Source organism: Gambusia affinis, linkage group LG09 (assembly GCF_019740435.1).
Source record: "Gambusia affinis linkage group LG09, SWU_Gaff_1.0, whole genome shotgun sequence".
Taxonomy (NCBI): Eukaryota; Metazoa; Chordata; class Actinopteri; order Cyprinodontiformes; family Poeciliidae; genus Gambusia; species Gambusia affinis.
In genome coordinates this window covers 23,649,265-23,669,668 of record NC_057876.1, presented here as the reverse complement: position 1 = coordinate 23,669,668, position 20,404 = coordinate 23,649,265, and the positions used below count along the sequence as shown (strand labels likewise).

General features: G+C 36.1%; 1 protein-coding gene across 2 annotated transcripts in view; it reads right to left on the bottom strand.

Annotated features, from left to right (window-relative positions):
• Positions 1–835: 835 nt before the first annotated feature.
• The window catches only part of kdrl (kinase insert domain receptor like), a 56,264-nt gene continuing 36,695 nt past the window's right edge, over positions 836–20,404 (bottom strand). For both annotated transcript variants that reach the window (XM_044127338.1, XM_044127339.1), the window contains exons 19-30: positions 18,893–19,006; positions 18,298–18,386; positions 17,208–17,361; positions 16,542–16,639; positions 15,587–15,709; positions 15,266–15,377; positions 13,183–13,282; positions 10,599–10,704; positions 8,757–8,875; positions 7,057–7,135; positions 5,269–5,360; positions 836–3,373 (exon numbers count right to left, since the gene is read on the bottom strand). In XM_044127338.1, coding sequence (XP_043983273.1) covers positions 3,190–3,373; positions 5,269–5,360; positions 7,057–7,135; positions 8,757–8,875; positions 10,599–10,704; positions 13,183–13,282; positions 15,266–15,377; positions 15,587–15,709; positions 16,542–16,639; positions 17,208–17,361; positions 18,298–18,386; positions 18,893–19,006 — 1,370 coding nt within the window. In that variant the 3' untranslated portion in view covers positions 836–3,189. The remainder of the gene's footprint in view (positions 3,374–5,268; positions 5,361–7,056; positions 7,136–8,756; positions 8,876–10,598; positions 10,705–13,182; positions 13,283–15,265; positions 15,378–15,586; positions 15,710–16,541; positions 16,640–17,207; positions 17,362–18,297; positions 18,387–18,892; positions 19,007–20,404) is intronic.

Genomic DNA, 20,404 nt, shown 5'->3' with positions numbered 1-20,404 from the left:
AAATATTACATTTAATGTTTATCAGCTGATGTTACTTTCAAATAGTTAACGTAAGATACCACTCAAAATCCAAAAGAATTTTTTTTTACTTTGTTACTCCTGTAAGGTTAAAATCAGTAGTCATAATAGCACATAGCTGAGTTGGCCGTTTTTTATGTTAAGAAGTAATTTCACAGATGTAGGTAACAAAGTTGCTGACTAGTGTGTATGTTAGTAGTACAGGGTTCCTATGTGTTCATGTCAAAACTCTGTGCTCTTCCAGAGTCAAATCTGAAGATTTTTCAGTACGTTTTAGTCAGAAACAACTCTGCAGATCCCACACATGCTGGACACTCACTGTAACTTTAGATCGACGGTAAAGAACGGCATTTACAAAAACTGAGCTACCATTGACACCATTACCTTAAATCATCCTAGTCTTCTTCTTCTTCTGTAAAATACTGTAATTGTACTGTATAAACATAAATCTTAAATTATTTAAATAAACATGCTCTCTGGTTTTATCATGTAAAATAAACATGACATTGACCTGATGTTAATATGTTAACTTTTTTGTAAAGCAGAATGTGATTCTTAAATCAAAATTAAAATGTTTCCAGAGCATGTCAGAACCCTGATGCTTTCAAGATTTGTAACTTTTCTGGTGAACAAGATATAAAAATATAAAAACCCTTTGAGACCAAAATAAAAAATCAAAACTCATCCGCAGCAGGATAGAGCCTCTCCTCTTTGAGTCACAGCTGTCTGCGCCCGGTTTCCACCTCCGTATCACTGCAAAGTGATTCATAAAAAGTTTTTTTTTCCCCAAGAATGGAGTTAGGAATAGAACGACGGTATAAATATATAAATCTTTATTCATTCATTTACTTCATACACTCTGTTAACAGTGTTGTGTAGCATTACATGTTAAAAAATCTAAGCTGTAGCTCCATGTGGGTTTGAGTCACAAATAAATGCAATAAAGCCAACTTTTCCTATTACAGTGAAGGTGAAATGTTCAAGAGGGAGAAATGGGCTAAACAAGTGAGGCGTGATCTATTCGGACGAAAAAGATGATCCTTTAAGCACAAAGCAGATATATATATATATATATATATATATATATATATATATATATATATATATATATATATATATATATATATATATATATATATATATATATATATATATATATATATATATATATATATATATATATATATATATATATATATATCAATAAAATACAGTAACAATACAAAATACATTTACTTGATATCACTTGGTGTCAGTGCATAATTGTTCCCACTTCATCTGAAAAAGCATAGATTCATTTTTACTCACAAATACTGTATTTTTAGTGGTAATTGAACACAACGTAGCTCTAAACTTCCTCTCTACGGTTTCTGTTTCCATGCAGATTTTGCGAAACCATTCTAAGCTGTTGCTGTTGACTCAAAGTTTGTGCAGCCAGCGTTGGAAACTTTGCAGAACGAGGCTCAGAGAACAACCTGTTTACGAGGAGATTTCCTGCAGTTTAACAAAAACAGGAATGAAACACGGGAAAACATCAGAAAATCTGATCTGGAAAATATCCTTTAGTTAACCGTTAAATCTGGATGACAGGCGAAACAACAGGCGACAGTGTTTGCAATCTCTACATAAATATACAACTTGATTTTCTAGTACTTTTTGGATCAAATGTTCCTATGAAGATTTGTTCTAATTACATGTGTTGATGTACAAATTGTATTTTAGGCCAAAACAAAGGAGAAATAAAATAACAGTGCTTCGTTTAATTCGCACCAAACAGGAGGAGGAAAACATATAAATGTTTCGCTGTAACATCTGAACCCTGTTTCCTTCATTAACCTGGGATTTTTAAAACTCTGAACAGCAGAGCAAACAAATAAACTGCTTCCTGTATGGGTAGACCTGAGTTAAATCAGCAACTTTTTTATTTTTTTTGTATAAAATCACACCAACAGAGATTTCAAACATGAATTTCCTCTATTTTTTTTATTTAGTACAGTAGTTTAGGTTGCCACCTTTAGTGCTCTCCTGGCATAAAAACCCTTAGAATAAATTAATCTTGTTTTGTAGATTAGTGTGAATTCAAATCTCACATTCAAAAGAATGTGGACAAATCCAACCTAGTAGTAAAATGTGTATTTTATTTTATTTTTGTTAAATCGTGAGGAAATGGGCAGAATTATTATTAGCAGAATAAAATGCAGTTAAACCAGAAAAATTTAGAAAATTATGATAAAAAGTAAGTTTTAGTAAAAAGCTTCCAGAGATATAAAAATCTGATGTGAGCTCAGTTTGTCTGTTTTTTCTTGTAAATTTGATTGCTTAAAACTCTGCTATTGGTAATTTGATGCCAATTTTAAAAGATGAAATATTTCCTTATTTTTTATGATATTCTCAAGATTTCTAATTTTAACTTTGTTCTCTTATTTTACGACTGTATTCTGTTAATATTGACTTTATTCTCATGATATTTTGACTTTATTGTCGTACAACTTTGCTCTTTTCTCACCACGACTACAACTTTATTCTGATATATTTAGCCTGGCTCTAATAATTCATCGTAGATTTTACCTGAATTCATAGTCCAAATAAACAAGAGTGCTTTGGTAAAAAGAAAATTCAGATTTTCCAAAAATTAAACCTTCAGAAAACAAAGTTTTGATTAATCAATAAAACTGATTTATCACCCAGTCATAAGACGCAGTAATAAATAAAAAAAAAACAAATGTAAATTAAGTCTAAACCCTCCATATAGGTTTATTTACTATGACCATTAGAGAACATAAAATTTTACACCAGTTTATGCTACATTGTTAAAAGATAAATTTATTCTAAGATTATTTTATTCCTTCTTGGTTTAACTCTTCTTTGTGGATCGTTATTATCTGGGGTCAAGTCGGGATCGATGCGGTTTGTTTCACAGTAGATCAGAGAAATACCTGAGGCTGTTTGACAGTGAAGGTTGGGACAGACCAGCAGCATTAACGAGAAGCCAGCATGTGGGGAAAAAACCAGGAATCAACAATCCAGAGATCCACAGGGGAGCTGAGTCACTTCAGAGTCCATGAAAAGGGAATCTCGTCTTTTCCTCCGCGGCCGCTGACGCACGGGGGGAACAAAGCCGAGGCCTTGACGCTTCCACTCCCGGATCCTCCGGTGGGGTTCGGGCGGAGGCTACACGGGAGGCGTGGAGTAGCGCACCACGGAGTTGTAGTCAGGCGGCGGGCTGTGACACTCCAGGCTGACGTCCAGAGCCGAGTCGTCCAGACTGAAGTCCAGCGGCGGGACGGTGGGCAGGAACTTGTCCTTCTCCGGGTCGTTCAGCACCGACTCTTTACTCTTACTCACTGCCTTCATCCTGAAAACAGAGGAAGGAAAACACACAATAAGGTTTTAGTTTTATTAAAGTGTGCAACTTTTAGAAACAGTGAAGAGTTGGACAAGAGTTAGTTACTTTTACTTGAGCAACTTTTTTGTAAAAATGTACTTTTAGGAGTATTTTGTCCCTTTACTTGAGTAAAGTTTCTAGATTGATGTTTTAAAAAAGATTCACCAGACACAGACCTGCAGTTTTTGTTAAACTTTATAAGTTCTTTATGGAAAGAATCTGATTTGGAAAAATGTTCTTTTGCCTGATTTTGATATTTTTTGCTACTTATATGAATTATTATCATTTTCATACTTAAAATACCAAATATTTCCACTCAGCTTTGTATTTTGGCTTATATGATCATGTAATTTTTAATTATTAAATGACTGATAATTTGATCAGTTACGCAGACCTGGAGTAGACTTTTTACCAAATTCTTCCTGAGTAATTTCTTGAACGGATACTTGAGTAAAAATATGATGAAGTAGTTTTACTCTTATTTGAGTACAACGTTTGGACACTCTGCCGCCTCTGGTACTGAGACAGATAATCTGTTAAATAATCCAGCTCCTCTGGCTTCTCCCAGTGCTAATTAAAAACAACCAATCGGAGCCAGGAGGCGGGTCTTAGTGCTGTCAATCAAGAGTTTTTAATGCCTCAAATGGACCTTCCTTGCATGACAGTAAAGAGAAACATGCCTTCCTAAAATAAAATGTCCCCTGGAGGCCTGTTTGATCCAATTTCCTTTAAACATTTCCAACCTTATAACCAGAATATCCTCCCTGTTTTCATGCTCGACATAATTAATCATCCTGGGGTTTTTCTGCTTCCTTTTATTACTGCATTATGACTGAGTGTTTCTGTCTTGGACCAGAACCTCTCCCTTCAGAGTACAGGGTCAGCTCCCAGCAGGAGGAAGACACGACACCAAACTGGAATTCGGTCTTGATTAATAAACTATCTGGTAAACCAGTTATTAAAGCGCAACATGTTATCTTCTCAGTAGTGGAGTGGAGCTTTTCTATAGAAAATGTTGGAATAAGTTAGATTTATGGTGTTTTTTCTTGCTTTCTGGGTGAAAGAAGGAAGGCTACTCCTGCAGGGGAGGTCCTAGTAAACCCTCTTAAGTTTAGAAACTGGCAGTGATTGAGTGGCTGCCCGGCGAGAGACAACTCCCCTTGAAACACAGATAATTGTCTGGATGCTTGAGCTAACTCTTTGTGCCGGGCGGAGGGTTTGATTGGACAGGCAGACCCGTAACGAGCCCTTAATGTTTCGTTTTCAGATCTAAAAGACACTTTGAGGCGACGTGGTGTGAAGTTGGGTGAGCTGTAAATGAATTACAGCTCTGTCCCACATGTTGCTTCCCCCCCAGCTACAAGTTAAATCTGCTGATTTTCATGCACGTTTTGCGTCTTTCCTCTTTGCCTTAATGAAGATAAGCACTTTGAATTCAAGCTTCATGTGAAATATAGAAGCTAAATGTGCAATTTTGGGGATTTTGAGACAAAATCTCCACCATATTAGACGTGTTCCTTCAGTAAACCTCTAAATTGAGAACATATTGCCTCAGATTTGTTTTCCTCCTTCAAACAGCTTCAATGTCATTGAAAACTGCTGGATCCTTGAGTTAAAAAAAAAAAGATTTTTCTTTTGTTTTTAGCTTTCTTTTCCCACCAACATCTCTCTTACAAAGTTCTTTTTGGACAAAAGAGAAAATGGGCTGCTGACGTCTTTTTACATGTGTGAATTTGTATGACAGTTATAGCGTCTGCATTCCAGCACGCTGAGCCGGTTTCCACGCTGGTTTTCTGTGATCGCCGTCTGTGTTTGTGTTGGTTTGTTGCCTCTGAAGGGCACTGGGAAGGTCGCAGCTTACGTACGCCAAGGCCATGATGCTCAGAGGTCGGCCTGCCAACGACATCAGAGTCTTCATGTTGTCGGACGAAAGGCCCATCCCGCTGTCCGACTGGCCCTGAAGGACAGGAAGATGGGAAATGATTAAACAGTTATTACTAAAAGTGTAAGATGGAACGGAAGTGTGCAGGAAGTTTTGCATTTGCTTCCCAAAGAGGAAGACATTTATTTAAAGTGGTCTTTAGGCTTTCTTAATGTCTGTGAAACCATTTTCTTATGACTTTGGTTGCTTTTTCTACTTGTTTGCAGCTTTTTCCACATAAACACAGTGTTATATGTGAATTAATAAAGCATAAAAAGGCTTCTAAATTAAGTATAACACTGAATAATTACACTGCAAAAACAAAATCTTACCAAATAATCTTGGTCTAGTTTCTTGTACAAATGTCTTTGTACAATTGAAATAGGACAAAAAATAACTTTATTGGAGCTTGGTTTAAGTCAGGGGTCTCCAAAGTGCGGCCCGGGGGCCATTTGCTGCACCTAAACTGACTACGTGTGGCCCTTCAAGAATGAAACAAATGTGGCCCCCAGCACAGTGTTAGATGTAAATGGAGGCTTTTTATTTTCAATCAGTTCAAAATGATCACAGACAAACTAAAAATCTTCTTAAAATTGAAAACGTTGGCAGCAGAACTTATTTGTTTTTTAAAAACGACTCTCATCTATTCAGGGACTTTTCTGCTTCCAAATCTGGATTTAATTAATTTATTAAACTTGATTAAAAACAGAAAATGTTTTCAAAACAAAGAGTGGCCTAAATCCTGATTTTATCTCAATTGACTACATATTGTTACATTTCTTCCATGTAACAATATGAGTCACATCTCAGGATCTTTTTTACGTCCTACACATCCTTGTCCAACAACAAATTGGAGTTCCTAATTTGCTTATTTAAATTATTACATGTTTAATCTAATTGGTAAAAGAATATTTATTTTGGCCATTGCTGTGCAATCAGTGTTGATGCACCAACAGGATGGGATTTCTTCCATTTTTCTTAAAGACATGACGTCTTAAGATCACATGTCAAACCTAAGGTCAGGGGGCCAAATGTGGCCCGCCAAAGCTTTTCATGCGGCCCTCTGGATTCCATCAATGCCTCCAGTTTTTTGTAAATCATAGAAATTTATGCAAAAGATCTTGGAAAAGATCGATGGAATCAAATGAATAATTTCACGTTTTATTGCGAATCTTCAACAAAATTGTCAAATATTGGGTTTAAGTGATGCTAACTCCCACCTGCAGGTGGCGGAATTTCCTTACTAAAACGATACTGCGGTCTCCGCCTTTCTTGATGTCAAATTATAGTCCGTGATCAATAAAGCGAGTAACAAAAAGTCATATTTATCGTCATAAATAATTGCAAATATTTCAAAATTAAAACAAATTTGTGATTTTCATTGCAAAAAACAAAACTGATCAATCTGAAAAGATGTTTAGTATCATTTGATTTACAGAGAGAGCTATTGATCAATATTTTAGCAGTTTATCAATATATTCATGATCTTGATGTAGCTCAAAATTAAAATGCTCCTGTCTTAAGACAATTATAATTTTTATGTCCTCTTGTCTTCCACTTTTCAGAGTTATTTAAGCTCACACAGCAAAACCATAATCATGTTCAGCTGCAAGGACAAGACAGAAAATGTGTGTAAAAGCAGCGGAAGAGTGAAAAACAACTTTCAGGAGAAGCTTTCAGTATGAGTATCTGCACCAAACTGAGAGTTTACATTGCAGTTTGTTTTACTGACCTCTTGGTTTTCATTTGTCCCGTTCTCCATGGTGATTTCATCAAAGGTTTTCACGCTAGCAGGGCGGATCTTTATGTTCCTGCAGGAACAAAAAGAGAAAATCCAGCTTTGAGACTCTGTTCTGATTCTACTGAGTCAAGTTCAGCAACAGAACCATGGGAACCTAATCATTTATATCAACATCGTTCAGCATCCATGACACTATACTTTGATAATACTCTCTGTTTGCTTTGTATTTCAACACTTGGAAGCTCAAACAGAAGCTCAGTTTTTACTCCAGGCCTGACTGTCATTACGGCCTTTCAGCACCTCCTCAATAAACACTCTTGGAGGAGCTGTGAAAACCCAAGAGCTCAACAAATATTTTTATAAGTGGACTTAAATCTTGACGCCAGCGCTGTGTTTTCTTTTTGGGGGGCTGGTGGGTGAAATCTCAGGAGCTGCAAAAGTGTACATTTCTTATCGGGTTCTCATTGTGCTCTGACTGTAGCTAAACATCTCTAAGCTAAGAACATTTTGTTTTTGGATATTTTTCAGCGCAGAAAAGTACAAAAAATAATCTGGGTTTGTCCACAACAACGTCTTAGCAAGTTCAAGGAGGAGAGCAGAAGGAAAACAAAGCAAAAGCACAAAATGTTACCTCGTCTAGTTTCTGACTTGAAATAAGTCAAAATTAGCTTACAAGTAACTTTTCAGTAAGATATTGAAGTTTAAGACAGTAAGTCTTAAATATTGTTGAAAAAAGTTCTAGTTATTATAATAATAATAATAATAATAATAATAATAATAATAATAATAATAATAATGTTTTAACTGAATAATCCATTAGATTAAAGTTCTAGTTCTACTGGCAGATTACTCCCTTTTTTCCCCAATGTTATTAATGAAATAATCTGACTATGGAACAAATCAAAACATTAATTTTAAGGAATTATTTATTTAAAACAATCTCCCATATCCTGCTGAAAGGTTGCATATATTTTTTGTTCATTTCATAGATTTGCCTTAAAAGCTTTGTGACCTTTATGACCTTTATGACCTGGATTAAATGTTTTAGATTTCTTTCCACAAGCTTCTCGCAATAGTTTGCTTTAGTTTTGGCCCATTTCTACAAACTTTTGTTCTGTTTTTGGTGCAAATATCTTCGTACACTTGGAATAAGATAAAAGTAACATAGAAATAATTTTTCAGAAAGATATAGGAGCTTGTTTAAGTACTTTTAAAAATCAATATTAAGTAATTATTTATTTAAAACAAGCTTCCATTTCTGGCTGAAAAGTTAGTTTTGTCTTATTTCAAGTGTTCAAAGATACTTTCATTATAACTATACCAACAATACTTGGTAAGATTTTGTGTTTTTGCAGTGCAGTCAGGTTTGCAGCTCTGTGCAACTCGACACATACAGAACTGGAATTTAATTAGAAGCAAAATGCAAGGCAAACGTAAAGATAAAACAAGTTACAGGAGGCCAAAGTGTCACATATGATCCGTAAAGGGAGCCGTAAACGTCAACACCAATATTTTAAGATACAGAAGAAATCTGCAGAGCATAAAAATCAGTAATTTTTTTTCCAAATTGAGGGGAAAGTTTGGTGAAATTTTTAAAGTAGAATGTCAAATAATTCAGTAAGGGAAGGTGTATAAAGTGCAATGAGTTTGTTTATGTAAGCTAGCCGATGAAGAGCGATCCAGACTCTCACCAGTTGCCCCCCGAGTCCCGGTGGGAGACGGGTCGTGTGGACGTCTCCTCCGTCTCCTCAATCTGCTCTCCCACCTTCGCCAACAGGGCTGTGTTGATGGGTATGTAGTGTTTCCCCTCCTAAATCAACACAAGAGGAAGATTTATGTCTGGTGCTGTGTGCGCTGTGCAAACAAAAACATTCAAGGTTGGTGGCGACAGGCCAAAGAAACCAGGGTCATGCTTAATAAATCCAAAACCGTTTAATATGAAGTTTAAGCAGCGCAGTTCATCACTGCACTTTATCCTATTTTGAGGCCATGTTGTGAGAGAAATTAAATCCCTTTATCTTCACAGTGTCTTGATTAATATATCTGTTATTCAGGTTTTATTTGACAGGCTAACACAGAGTGGTAAATAATTGTAAAGTGGAATTATGGACATGAAGGCACCATGTTTCCACTTTTGCCACAGATTCTCAGTTGGATTAAAATAAATAAGTCAATCTCAAAATCCAGGGACCAAATCTGACCAGCCAAAGCTTTTTATGTGGCCCTCTAGACTCCAGATGTCATCAATAAGTCCTTCCAGCTTTTCGCAAATCCACAAAATTCACCCAAATTCAACAGATTCCTGCAAAATTCCCTCAAAAATGGCCAAAAGCATTGAGTTTAATAGATGCAAAATGTCAAGAATGTCAAAGGCTACATTCTTGACATGAACATAAGCAAGTTATGAATTTGTGTCGTAGGAAAGATGAATTTTACAAGAAAATAAATTTGGCCCAGTTTTATTTATTGTACTGATATACGAGTGAACCAAATGCATTCAGTATTCTCATTTCTTGAAATTTTTTGTTGTTTTTTTTTGTATTATTTAGTCTTTTGTAAATTTTTCAGTTCTGAACTCTCTGCATACTTCAACTGATTTCAGCAGTTTATATATCAAAACGTTCAGCTTGTTCTGGAGACTCTTGTTCTGTATTTTGGTAATTGCAGCTTTTATAATTTTTAAAATATTTTAACTCTTGAAAATTTCATCCTCATTGAAATTCATGAGAATTCCACAAAATTCTGTAAAAACTCTGAGCTTTTTGGCAGCTTACAACTTCTGCCTACGTCAACCTAGAAACTCCATTCAACTTTTAAACAGGTCACAAGGCATTAGGCTAACTTCAAGCGATTCAGCTTTCGTATATCACTTACGGTTTTTCTAAAATCACGATTTAAGTTTTATGTAAGTTTTTGCCCGTTTTCAGTTTTCAGTGGAATCCAATGGCGGAATTCTTCAACCGACAGAGTGGCACTCTAGTAACTGACGATTTTTGTTTTTTTCACAAACAAAATGCTGCTCTTTGCACATCTTTCACTCTAGAGAAATTATTTATGCACCAAAACGTAGCCACATGCGTCTGCTTTGAGGGAGTATAAGCGTCATTGCTGTAGGTTTTACGTTTTTTCTTAAAACACTCCCTGAGCGTTGGGATGTCACCCCTTCCTTCATTGAGCTCCATATAAAATATTTTCAGCATCATCTGGTGCATTCACTCAACAAATTATTATTCTCACAACGGTTTTGCAAGGAGCAGTGACTTTTCTAGTTTTTAAATTTCTTCCAGGTTAACATCTTTGCAGCCACACAAAGTCTGCAGTTTGTGACATTAAGCAGCGCCCACACCACACAGTCTTGCATCTCTCCAGTAATCACATTGTTCAGCATGTGGTTCCTTTTACGGGATGTGTGCCGCCAAATCAGTGATACTTTTTTCTGACTATAACTGTGAATCCACTAAGTGTGCGTCCATGAACTGAAGCTCCAGCTGTATTATGCAGAGCTTTATTTTGTTTTGTTTTGTGTGCTGTACCTGTTGCACGCTGGCCTGCAGCAGGTCGCCCAGCCTCGCCACCAGCTCAGTGAAGGTCGGCCGCTGCTGTGGCTCTCCCTGCCAGCAGTCCAGCATGGTTTGGTATCTGTAAGGAAAGGAGAAGCTTTCAGGATGCTGAACGGCTGAAGCCTCAGACCCACAGACTGTGTTTCCACTGACGTACAGTGAAAATTAACTCTTTTAGGAAGATGGAGAACAATCGTAGGGCCTGGTGGTCTTTTCATTCTTCTACAGAAACTAATACACCCTGTTCTCCTCGTGACAAGCTGTCAGCATCTCCTCCATTTAGTGGAGGATTGGAAACATCTGTAACAGAGCGTGCCTCAACTTCGACCTTTCTTATATTTTATTAAATTAAATTACAACCACAAATATGAGTGTATTTTATTGAGATTTAATCCACTAAAAGCAGTTCGTAATTGTAAAGTGGACCAGATTGAAAGCATCTGAGAACAATTTTATGTCGTCCTGCAGATTCTCAAATAGATTTAGGTCTGAACTTTGACTGGTCTGTTCTGCAACATGAATGCATTAGATGTAACACTGCCAAAAAACTAAATCTTACAAAGTATATTGGACTAGTTTTTAGGGTAAATATTGTAGTACACTTAAAAAAGACAAAACAAACTTAAAAGCAACTATTCACCAAGTAGCTTGATTTAACAATTCCTTAAAAATTATGAAAACTTATCAGCTAATTCTACGTATAATCCATTTTTTCCCCCCATGTTATAAATGAAAAAATCTGTCAGTGGAACTAGTAGTTTTTTCCATCAATATTCAAGAATTATTTACTTAAAACAAACTCCAATATCTTGCTGAAGAGTTACGTTAAAGTTATAATATTTGCACTAGAAACCACAGTAAGCATAAATAATATTTTGTGTTTTTGCAGGGAAGCCATTGTTGCTCTGGCTGTTTGTTACAACAAACAGCCAGTTCAATCTGAACTCTTCTGCAGCTTCAATAAGTTTTCTTCAAGGATTTCCCTCTGTTTAGCTCTGAGCATGATGCTGCCACCACCATGTTTCACCTCAATGAGAGCTGTGTTTACTCTGAGATTTGATCAGACACACATGGACTCTGTATTCCTATTATGTGAGTAATGAAGATAATTAGACACAGGATTGTTTTTTTTAGGGATTTCAGAATATACCAGTGTGAATACAAATGCATGCCACACTTTGCAGATTTTTATTTGGAAAAAAAAAACACCAAAACTGTTAATCAGTTTCCACTTAAATGTGGTGTGGAAGCACCACATCTTCACCTTATTGGTTTATTACATTTTCCCCTTATTAAACGCAAAGTTCACTCATTCAGTTGTCATCTTTCCTGCATGATCTGAACTGTTTTATTGACCAGGAAAGGCACACAATGCATCAGAGCACAATTCAAGACCCTTCCTGTCTGCTTCTTAATGAGAATAAATAGCACAGCCCCACATCACTGTGAATGCAGAGTTGTTTTTTTGGAAAAGGAAGGATTGTGCTTTTAATTCATCTGATGGGAAATGAGCATCCTTTTATTGTGCACCCACTCTTTGCAAAGCATCCGGTGCATTCCTCTCCGATGCATCAGAACATCGCTGCATTCCAGATGAATATCCGCCGGCAGAGGCACAAATTAACTGGCATCCCCTTGTTGCCTCGTGTGTTTTCAATCATTCCTCTATTTCCAAATTGGTTTGAGTTGAACAAAACCTGAATTTTGTAGATTTCAGCAGCACTGTGTATCCTTCTTGGCCTATTACTTGGATTATCTACACTTTAAATTAAAGCCAGACCTCTAGGTTTAAGAATGTAAAGTATTTAATCTGGTGGAGCTGTTTACTCCGAACTGGTGATGGAAACTACAGAAGTCCTGACCCGTCCAGAAACTTACAACCTGGGTTTTTTTTTGCAGATCAATTCAAATCATTGTCTCTTTAGTGTGGCTGATAAATGTTTTTTGTTTTTTTCTTTACTAAAAATGCTTTGAAAAGCTGAACCTTCTGATTAAACATCATTTGTCTAAAGTGTATTACAATCTGATGGAGGTTTAAATTAAAAGCAGACACAGTCGTCACACTGAGGCTGCAGGGGGAAAAGAAAAATCACTCACTCCATCGCTGACTGACAGCAGCAACACCAGAGAAGAGGACAGTGTGTTCCCCCACAGATATTTATGTCCAGCAGAAACAACTTCTGCTTAGTCTTAGTGTTACCAGAATAAAGTGGAAATGGTACGAGAATAAAGTAGTAACAATATCTGAATAAAGTCACAAGAAAATTACAGAATAACATTACGACAATAAAAGCATAATATGACAAGAAAAAAGTCACAGTATTATATGAGAAAATATGACAATAAAGTTGTAATAATATGAGAATAAATTCATAATATTACAACTTTATTCTGGTAACATTCTGACTTTATTCTCGTAGTTTTATTTTTTAATTTTCTTGGCCCTAATTCTTCATCATAACAGCTCTTATTTAAAAGCCCCCTAAAGACTAACAGTGTTCTTTTAACATAAAGTTTCAGTTTTTTTTTCTGAAGAATTGTTAACATAAATTCTCACATTTCAGAAAAAGCGTAATCTGGCGCTCTCATCCTAGTCCCGTCTTTCAGCCTGCAGCAGAATTCCTCGTCAATCTGGACCCCAGGATACGGAGACGCGCCTTGGGAGACGAAAAGAAAAGAAACGGACGTCTGCATTACATTTAGCTTACAGCATTTGTTTTCCTTTAAAAGGAATAATTTATAGGGATACAGAAAAGGGAAATATGTTTTCATGGTGCAGCTGAAATGATGATGTGCAGCGACATCAAACAGAAACGCAATCATGAGTTTTAAAGAAATGCATGATTCACTACTGATATGGCTGAAAGCTAATTTTAGACAAAAGACTTGTGATCAGAAACAGTTGCATGATGTAACTGCGGTTTGCTTTTAACATTTGGTAAAAAAATAAAAAATGTTGCTGTTATTCTCATTCAGACTCCACCATAAATCCGTCTGATTTATCACTGAACCGGCTCAAAAGGGAACCTCAGTTCAACTTGTTTACTTTTTATCCATAATGTGGGAAATAAAGAGCTGCAGGACTTCTTCCATGCCGTAAGAAAACATAAAGTGAAACATTATATTTTATTTTTATTTGTCCAAATCCCCAATTTGTCATCTTTGAGGCGATCCAAAACATATTTCTGTTCCAGGACTTACTGGCTTCATGGATCAAAACTCCAGTAGAATTTTTATTTAGGTGAAAGTTGGTGAGAAACATAATAAAAAAAAAAAACACTGCAAAAAAGACCAAATTAAACAAATAATGTTGGATGTTGTTACCTTAAACCTACACTTACTGAAATCTAACAAAACCTTGCTACACAAAAATATTAGTTATAATTTATAATTTTATCACTTTGGACAAACAGTTTTCTCTGTAAAACCATCAGCTTTTTTATTTTCTGCTCTACAGTTGTAGTTTTTGGCTCTTAAGCTGTGAATTCAATCAGAGTCACAGCTGATTTGTTTAAAATAATTGAATTTTTAAAGCTGGAGCTTTATATTGCAGTTTTGTTTAGTCTTATTATCCTGATTTATGCTTTTTGAGCCCCAGTAAACACCAGCCTTGTGTCCTTTCCCCTGTAATTTAACTGAGGTGGGTGATGAAATCCGTGCAATCATCACTGTGACTTTTTGCTAAACATTATTTCATGTTAATTCATGTTATAGAAATGTGTTGGGAGTCACGCAGCGGCGCAGAATCGCTGCAGAGATGAACTTTTACATCAGCTCGGTTTGCTGTGGCCTGACGCTGCAGAAAAGAGATTTAATGTCCTTTAACTCTTTCTATTTGGTTTAACATCAGTACAGTGTATTTTTGGATAGTTTTTAATCTTTATTTTTTACAGTAATTTGAATAAGGTGTCCCTTCAGGCATTTTAAGTAGAACATATTTACAGAAAATACTTTTTTAAAGAAAGAATGTATATTTCTTTGTACAGTTTTAACTTAATTACTGCTTTGAATATATTGTTCATTCAGCAATTAGCCTTTTTTTTGCTGTGTTCTCCATTAATTAGGGCTGGACAATAAATCAATAACAATAAATATCATGATATTCATGTGATCAATATCAATAGATAATATATCTGATAGAATATTCACTGAGCTCTGATCCAGAAGCGCACAGCATTCTGGGAGATGTAGGCAGAGGAAAGGCTTTAGCTAGCTAAGCAAAGTTGGTGGAATCAACTAACTCACTCACTTTTTGGTTACCTAGCAACAACTTGCTGAGTAATTTGCGGTTACCTAGCAACAATCTGCCGAGTATCTTGCACAGTAGCAGTTTAAGCTTTTGCCACTGTGCCTCATAACTACTTTAAAATAAGAAAACAACGCGTGAAGTGAACACTGCGGATAAAACTGGAAAAGATTATTTCACCAGTCTGGCAGAAAATCAAACATTTAAAGTCAAAAAACCTAATAACTGTTGATATTGACTGATATAAAATGCCCAAAAAATTTGTTGATGGTTTAATCATGATTAATCTTTTAAATCTTAGTAATCAGGCCTGGATGTGGCTTGTAAAATTAAACTTAGCTTTCCTAAAAGTGTAATTAATCATAATTTAACATTATGGGTTGGTGACACTCACCTAAAGAGAAGATCTCCCACATCAGGACACCGAAGGACCAAACGTCACTCTGGGTTGTGTAGATCTTATCAAATATGGCTTCAGGAGCCATCCACTTCAGCGGCAGCCGGGCCTGTAACCAATGATTGATACAAGTTCGTGTTTCTCTCCTATTTTGTATATCAAACTTATCAATCCACACAGGAACTGCACATAAAAATTTAAGTTTTCACCCTGAAATCATTTAGCAGAACTCAAAATGTCATTTCTTTGCCAACTCTGCAGCAACTAACTGTTAAATGGAGACATCTGTGTAAATAAATGAAATAAAAATAAACTTACATCTCCTTTGCGCACATAATCCGGGTCCTTATAAATGTCTCTGGCCAGCCCAAAGTCACAAATCTTCACCACGTTGTTCTCAGACAGTAAGATGTTTCTAGCAGCCAAATCCCGATGAATGCACTGATGACAGAGAGGAAAACACCGACTCAGACTCAAACAACACAAGCATGTCAGGCTCCCCAAACTGGCATGCAAACAATAGGGCAGGATAGACATATGGTCAATAGATCAGTAATGGTGCAGCGGGATTTTTTGTTTTTGCTTCTGTTGAAGGTGTTTTACAACAATGGCATTTTTCTCTAATCAGTTTCATCCGGTCTCCCCAAAACTATGAATGGGATCAAGCCTGGCATCCTTCTCAAACCTCAGGGGAGACATTATCCAGAAAACGCAGCTGAAAGTGGGTCAGAGCAGCAATGGCACGGTCACTGTAGGCCAAGGGTGTTCAACGTGAGGCATGGGGGCCACTTGCGGCCTCTGGACAGACTTTATGCGGCCCCTCCAACCACAATTCAACCACAAATTGATTAAATTAGGTCAAAACATTTAAATTAAAATCTGCTCACAAAAATGTTGGAGGGAACACAAAGTTTCATCATATTGTCATGTTAAATAGGACTAACATCTATTTATTGGGTTATCCTCCTGCACCTTAATGCACCTAAATCTGCTTCTGAAACTTAGAAACAGGATCTGTGTCAGAAAACACTTCCTGTGTTTGGCTGAGACTAAATGTGTTTTTCACATTTCTTCAATCAAGACCAAAATAATGAGCAAAATGTGCAAAACCCATCTATGATCCCATTGATACCAAGCATTTTTAGTCTAGTTTACAGTGCAGATATTTTAGCTTTCTTGAAATGAGACAAATCTAACGTGACAGTATATTTATTTTTATATTGGTTCTCAAATTGTTTATGCTTGTGCACAAGTGACTGCAGTAAGGGAATACCTTGCGTGACGCCAAGAACTCCATGCCTTTTGCAACTTGAAAACTGTAGCAGATCAGATCCTCCAGCGTCAGAACTCTCTTGTATAAATCTTCCGGTTCTGTGAAATGAAAAGCATAAAGTGTTTTTCCCTCTAGGGTGATTTTTCAAACATCCAAAGCAGCTAAATCTCCTCATCTAGGGCTGCTTTTCAAAGCATTCGGTGTGGTCAGCCTCGTACACCTGCCAGATAAATCAGACAAGATAAAACTTCCCGTGGGAGGAACAAACGTAAAGACAACAAGTCAACTTAAAGTGATGTCCTGTTTCCTCCTCTTTAAAACATCCGTAACAGATGAGAGATCAAAACTGCTTCTTTTGTGTTTTTTAACAAGATGTCAGGTGAAACGTGTGGTAATGAGCCTCATCTGCTGAGCAGCTTCTCAGGAGTCCTTCCACCTCTCCACCTGAGTAAACAGCTAATCAGATCTGAAATAACACTTCGGAAATAAAAAGGCCGGCATGCTGAGCCCGACAGGAAACAAACAGACGCCTCCCCAGACTCAGTGGGGTGACAGCGGCTCCCGCTGCAGCGATTGTACTGCCGGACAGGGGGAGGAAACGTCCCATCAGACCTGAAAACAATCTGCGGGGAGCTCTCGTTCCAGAAACGGGCTTGGCCTTTTTACCTTCTTCCTCTTCCTCCGAGTCGCAGTAGCTCTTATCTTCGTTAAAGCCGGAGCTGGCCGAGCTTCCGGTGCTGGCCACGCTCTCCAGGCGGCGCTTCATCAGCTCGCTCAGCTCGCAGCCCGATCCCGCCGACAGCACCTTACCGCCCTGACGCTGACGCATCAAGACGAGCCACAGAGTTAAACACTGCAGCTGACAGGCTGATTAATGTTTAGATCAGAAGATCACACTGCAAAAGCACAAAATCTCACAACGTATTTCTGGTTTCTAGTGCACAAAAATCTTACTACACTTGAAATAAGACCAAACTACCTTATAAGTAACTTTTTGGGATAGTAACTGGTTACATTTACTTTAGTAACTTTTGAAAAAAAAATACTTTTAGGAGTATTTTTTACTTTATAGTAATTTTATTATGAAGTATTTTCATTCTCATTTAATACAATTTCTGGATTTTCTGCCCACTGAATGAAAAACAAACATGTTTTAATCAAAAATTCACCAGACACACACCTGCAGTTTCTGTTAAAGTTTAATCAGTTTTTTATTGAAAGAAAAAAAACAATTTGGAAAAATTTAATTTGCCTTTTTGTGTTTATTTTACGTTATTCATATAAATTATTGTATTTTTGGTCCTTAAAATACCAAAATGTCCATTTAACTCTATGTTATCTGATTATGTAATTTCTAAGTTCTGATAATTTGATCAGTACTTGAGTTGACTTATTTACCAAATACCTTTTTACTCTTATTTGAGTAAAAATATGTTGAAGTCCTTAAAATTATTTTATTTCTGTTTCTTGGATGAAAAGGATTCCCTGGAGAAAATATTGTCCTACCCAAAAATCATACTGAATAACTTCGGTTTACTTTCTAGTGTAAATCTCTTAGTACACATAAAATAAGACAAAACTAACTTTCAGCAAGAAATAGTAGGTTGCTTTAAGTCAAAAACTCCTTAAAACGTATCTACTATGAGTAAAATAATCTGCCAGTCAGTGGAGCAAAACATTTTAACTTAAAACCTGGGAAAATGTCCTGTAAGATTTTGTGTTTTTGCAGAGCAGGAAGAGAAAGAAGTAAACTCACCTTGTAGACAAGAAAGTCGTCTCTTTTGCTTCTCAGGTAGTTGGACAAGTTGCCGTATTTGCAGAACTCCACAATCATCATCAAACGTCCTGTTAAACACAGTTCATGTGATTATTAATATTGATATTTTTAATCTACAACCTGATCATGACTTGGTTGCAGGTCTGCTCATCTCTAGACACCCTCTGGATGGCAAGAAAAGAGAATCTTACCAAGTATCTGTAGTCTGGTTTCTACTGCATGTCAGCACACTTTAAATAAGGAAAAACTAACTCAACAGTAACTTTTCAGCAAGAAATAGGAGCTTGTTTAGAGTCAATCATTTCTTAATGTTTATGAAAAAATATTAAACCCACAGGCAAATTATTTGACTTATAATAAAACATCTTTCCCTTGTTAAAAGTGAAATAATCTGCAAGTGGAATCAGTACATTTAATTATTTAAGGAATTATTTGTTTCAAACCAACTCCTATTTCTTGCTGAAAAGTTACTTTTAAGTTAGTTTGTCTTATTTCAAGTGTACTGAGATATTTACACTAGAAACTGGACCAGATGACTTGGTAACATTTAGTGTTTTTGCAGTGTAAAGCTCACCTCCAGGCTTGGTGCAGGCTCCCAGCAGGTTGACCACATTCAGGTGGTTGCCGATGTGGATCAGGATCTTTAACTCTGACATCAGAGCTTTACGCTCATTCGATGTAGCGCCATCTGCAAAAACAGACAACTTCAGTAAATATCATTACACCGGTGTTTTTAACCTTGATGGATTTCTGAAAACCTTCCTAAAAATGTATATTTTTTAGAAGAGAAACAGGCAGCCTCCACGGTATGTATATATATATATATATATATATATATATATATATATATATATATATATATATATATATATATATATATATATATATATATATATATATATATATATATATATATATATATATATTTGTTTTTATATTGTACTTTTAACAATTTTCCCTACCACTTTAACTATAATAATGTTATGATTTTCCAAGTTTTTAAGTACAATTTAACAGATTTATGTTTGTAAGTTACAATTTTCAATCTTCATTTATCAAAATTTTACCAACATTGTTTTTCCCTTTCTGTTTTCAGCTTGTTTACTTTAATCTGTGTCTTTATGAAGATTAAAACCAAAGTTTCTGAATGCTTGAGAGCTTGAAGATGAAATTTGTCTGTAGTTCCATGGATTTTTTACAGTCTGAAATTGAGATGTTTGCAATTTGCAAGTATGGAGACAAAACTGGATAAAAAACAAAGATAAATAAAGGATACATTCTTACAGGATTTATAAAGCAGCTCTTAATGGATCTAATCACAACTCAAACAAATAAATCCAGACAGAAATAAGATAAACATGTGTGCTTAGATTACATATCTGATTGCGGTAAATTTAAACAATAACAATGTCTTGAAATATACAAATCAAGACTTTTAGCCTGCTGCTTTGGCCAACATCAGATTTATGAGAGGAAAGCAGCCATGCAGTCTGAAGTCACAAAGCTGCTGCTTTCCATTAAATCTGACCTGCGTCCACTTTTCCTCTCAGAGTCTGTGATTTATCCCCAGACATGATTCACAAAGATAAGACAGCAGACAATAAGTGCAGCTGAGAGCCGTAATGTTCATGTTTCATTTTCACTTTCTGGTCAATTGGTTAATTCTTAAGTAATAAAACTGGAAAAAAAAAATTATTTAGTCGCCTGTTTTATGCCTTTTAACTTAGGTTAGGGTTAGGGTTAGGGTAATTCACTGGAAATATTTGAAAAAGTAAAGAACCTTCATAATACTTTAAACCACAACTAAACCAGGGACAAGTTTCCGAAGAATAGAATAAAAAAGTTTGAAGATTTGTTGGTAGTTTTGCTCTCATTTGTTGCACTTTTGAACTTTTCTTCACCTGCAGATGTGAAGGACTCTTACTCAAGCCCTACATTAGCTGCAAGGTTAGAGGTCTTAGCCTTTAGCTCCGCCTCCCTCTGCAACAAACACATCTCTAATTCTTTGCTTTGAACTATTAATTTTCACAAACACCATTTGCACATGTTTTTTGAGGAGAGAAATTCATTTGGTTGCTCACTTAAC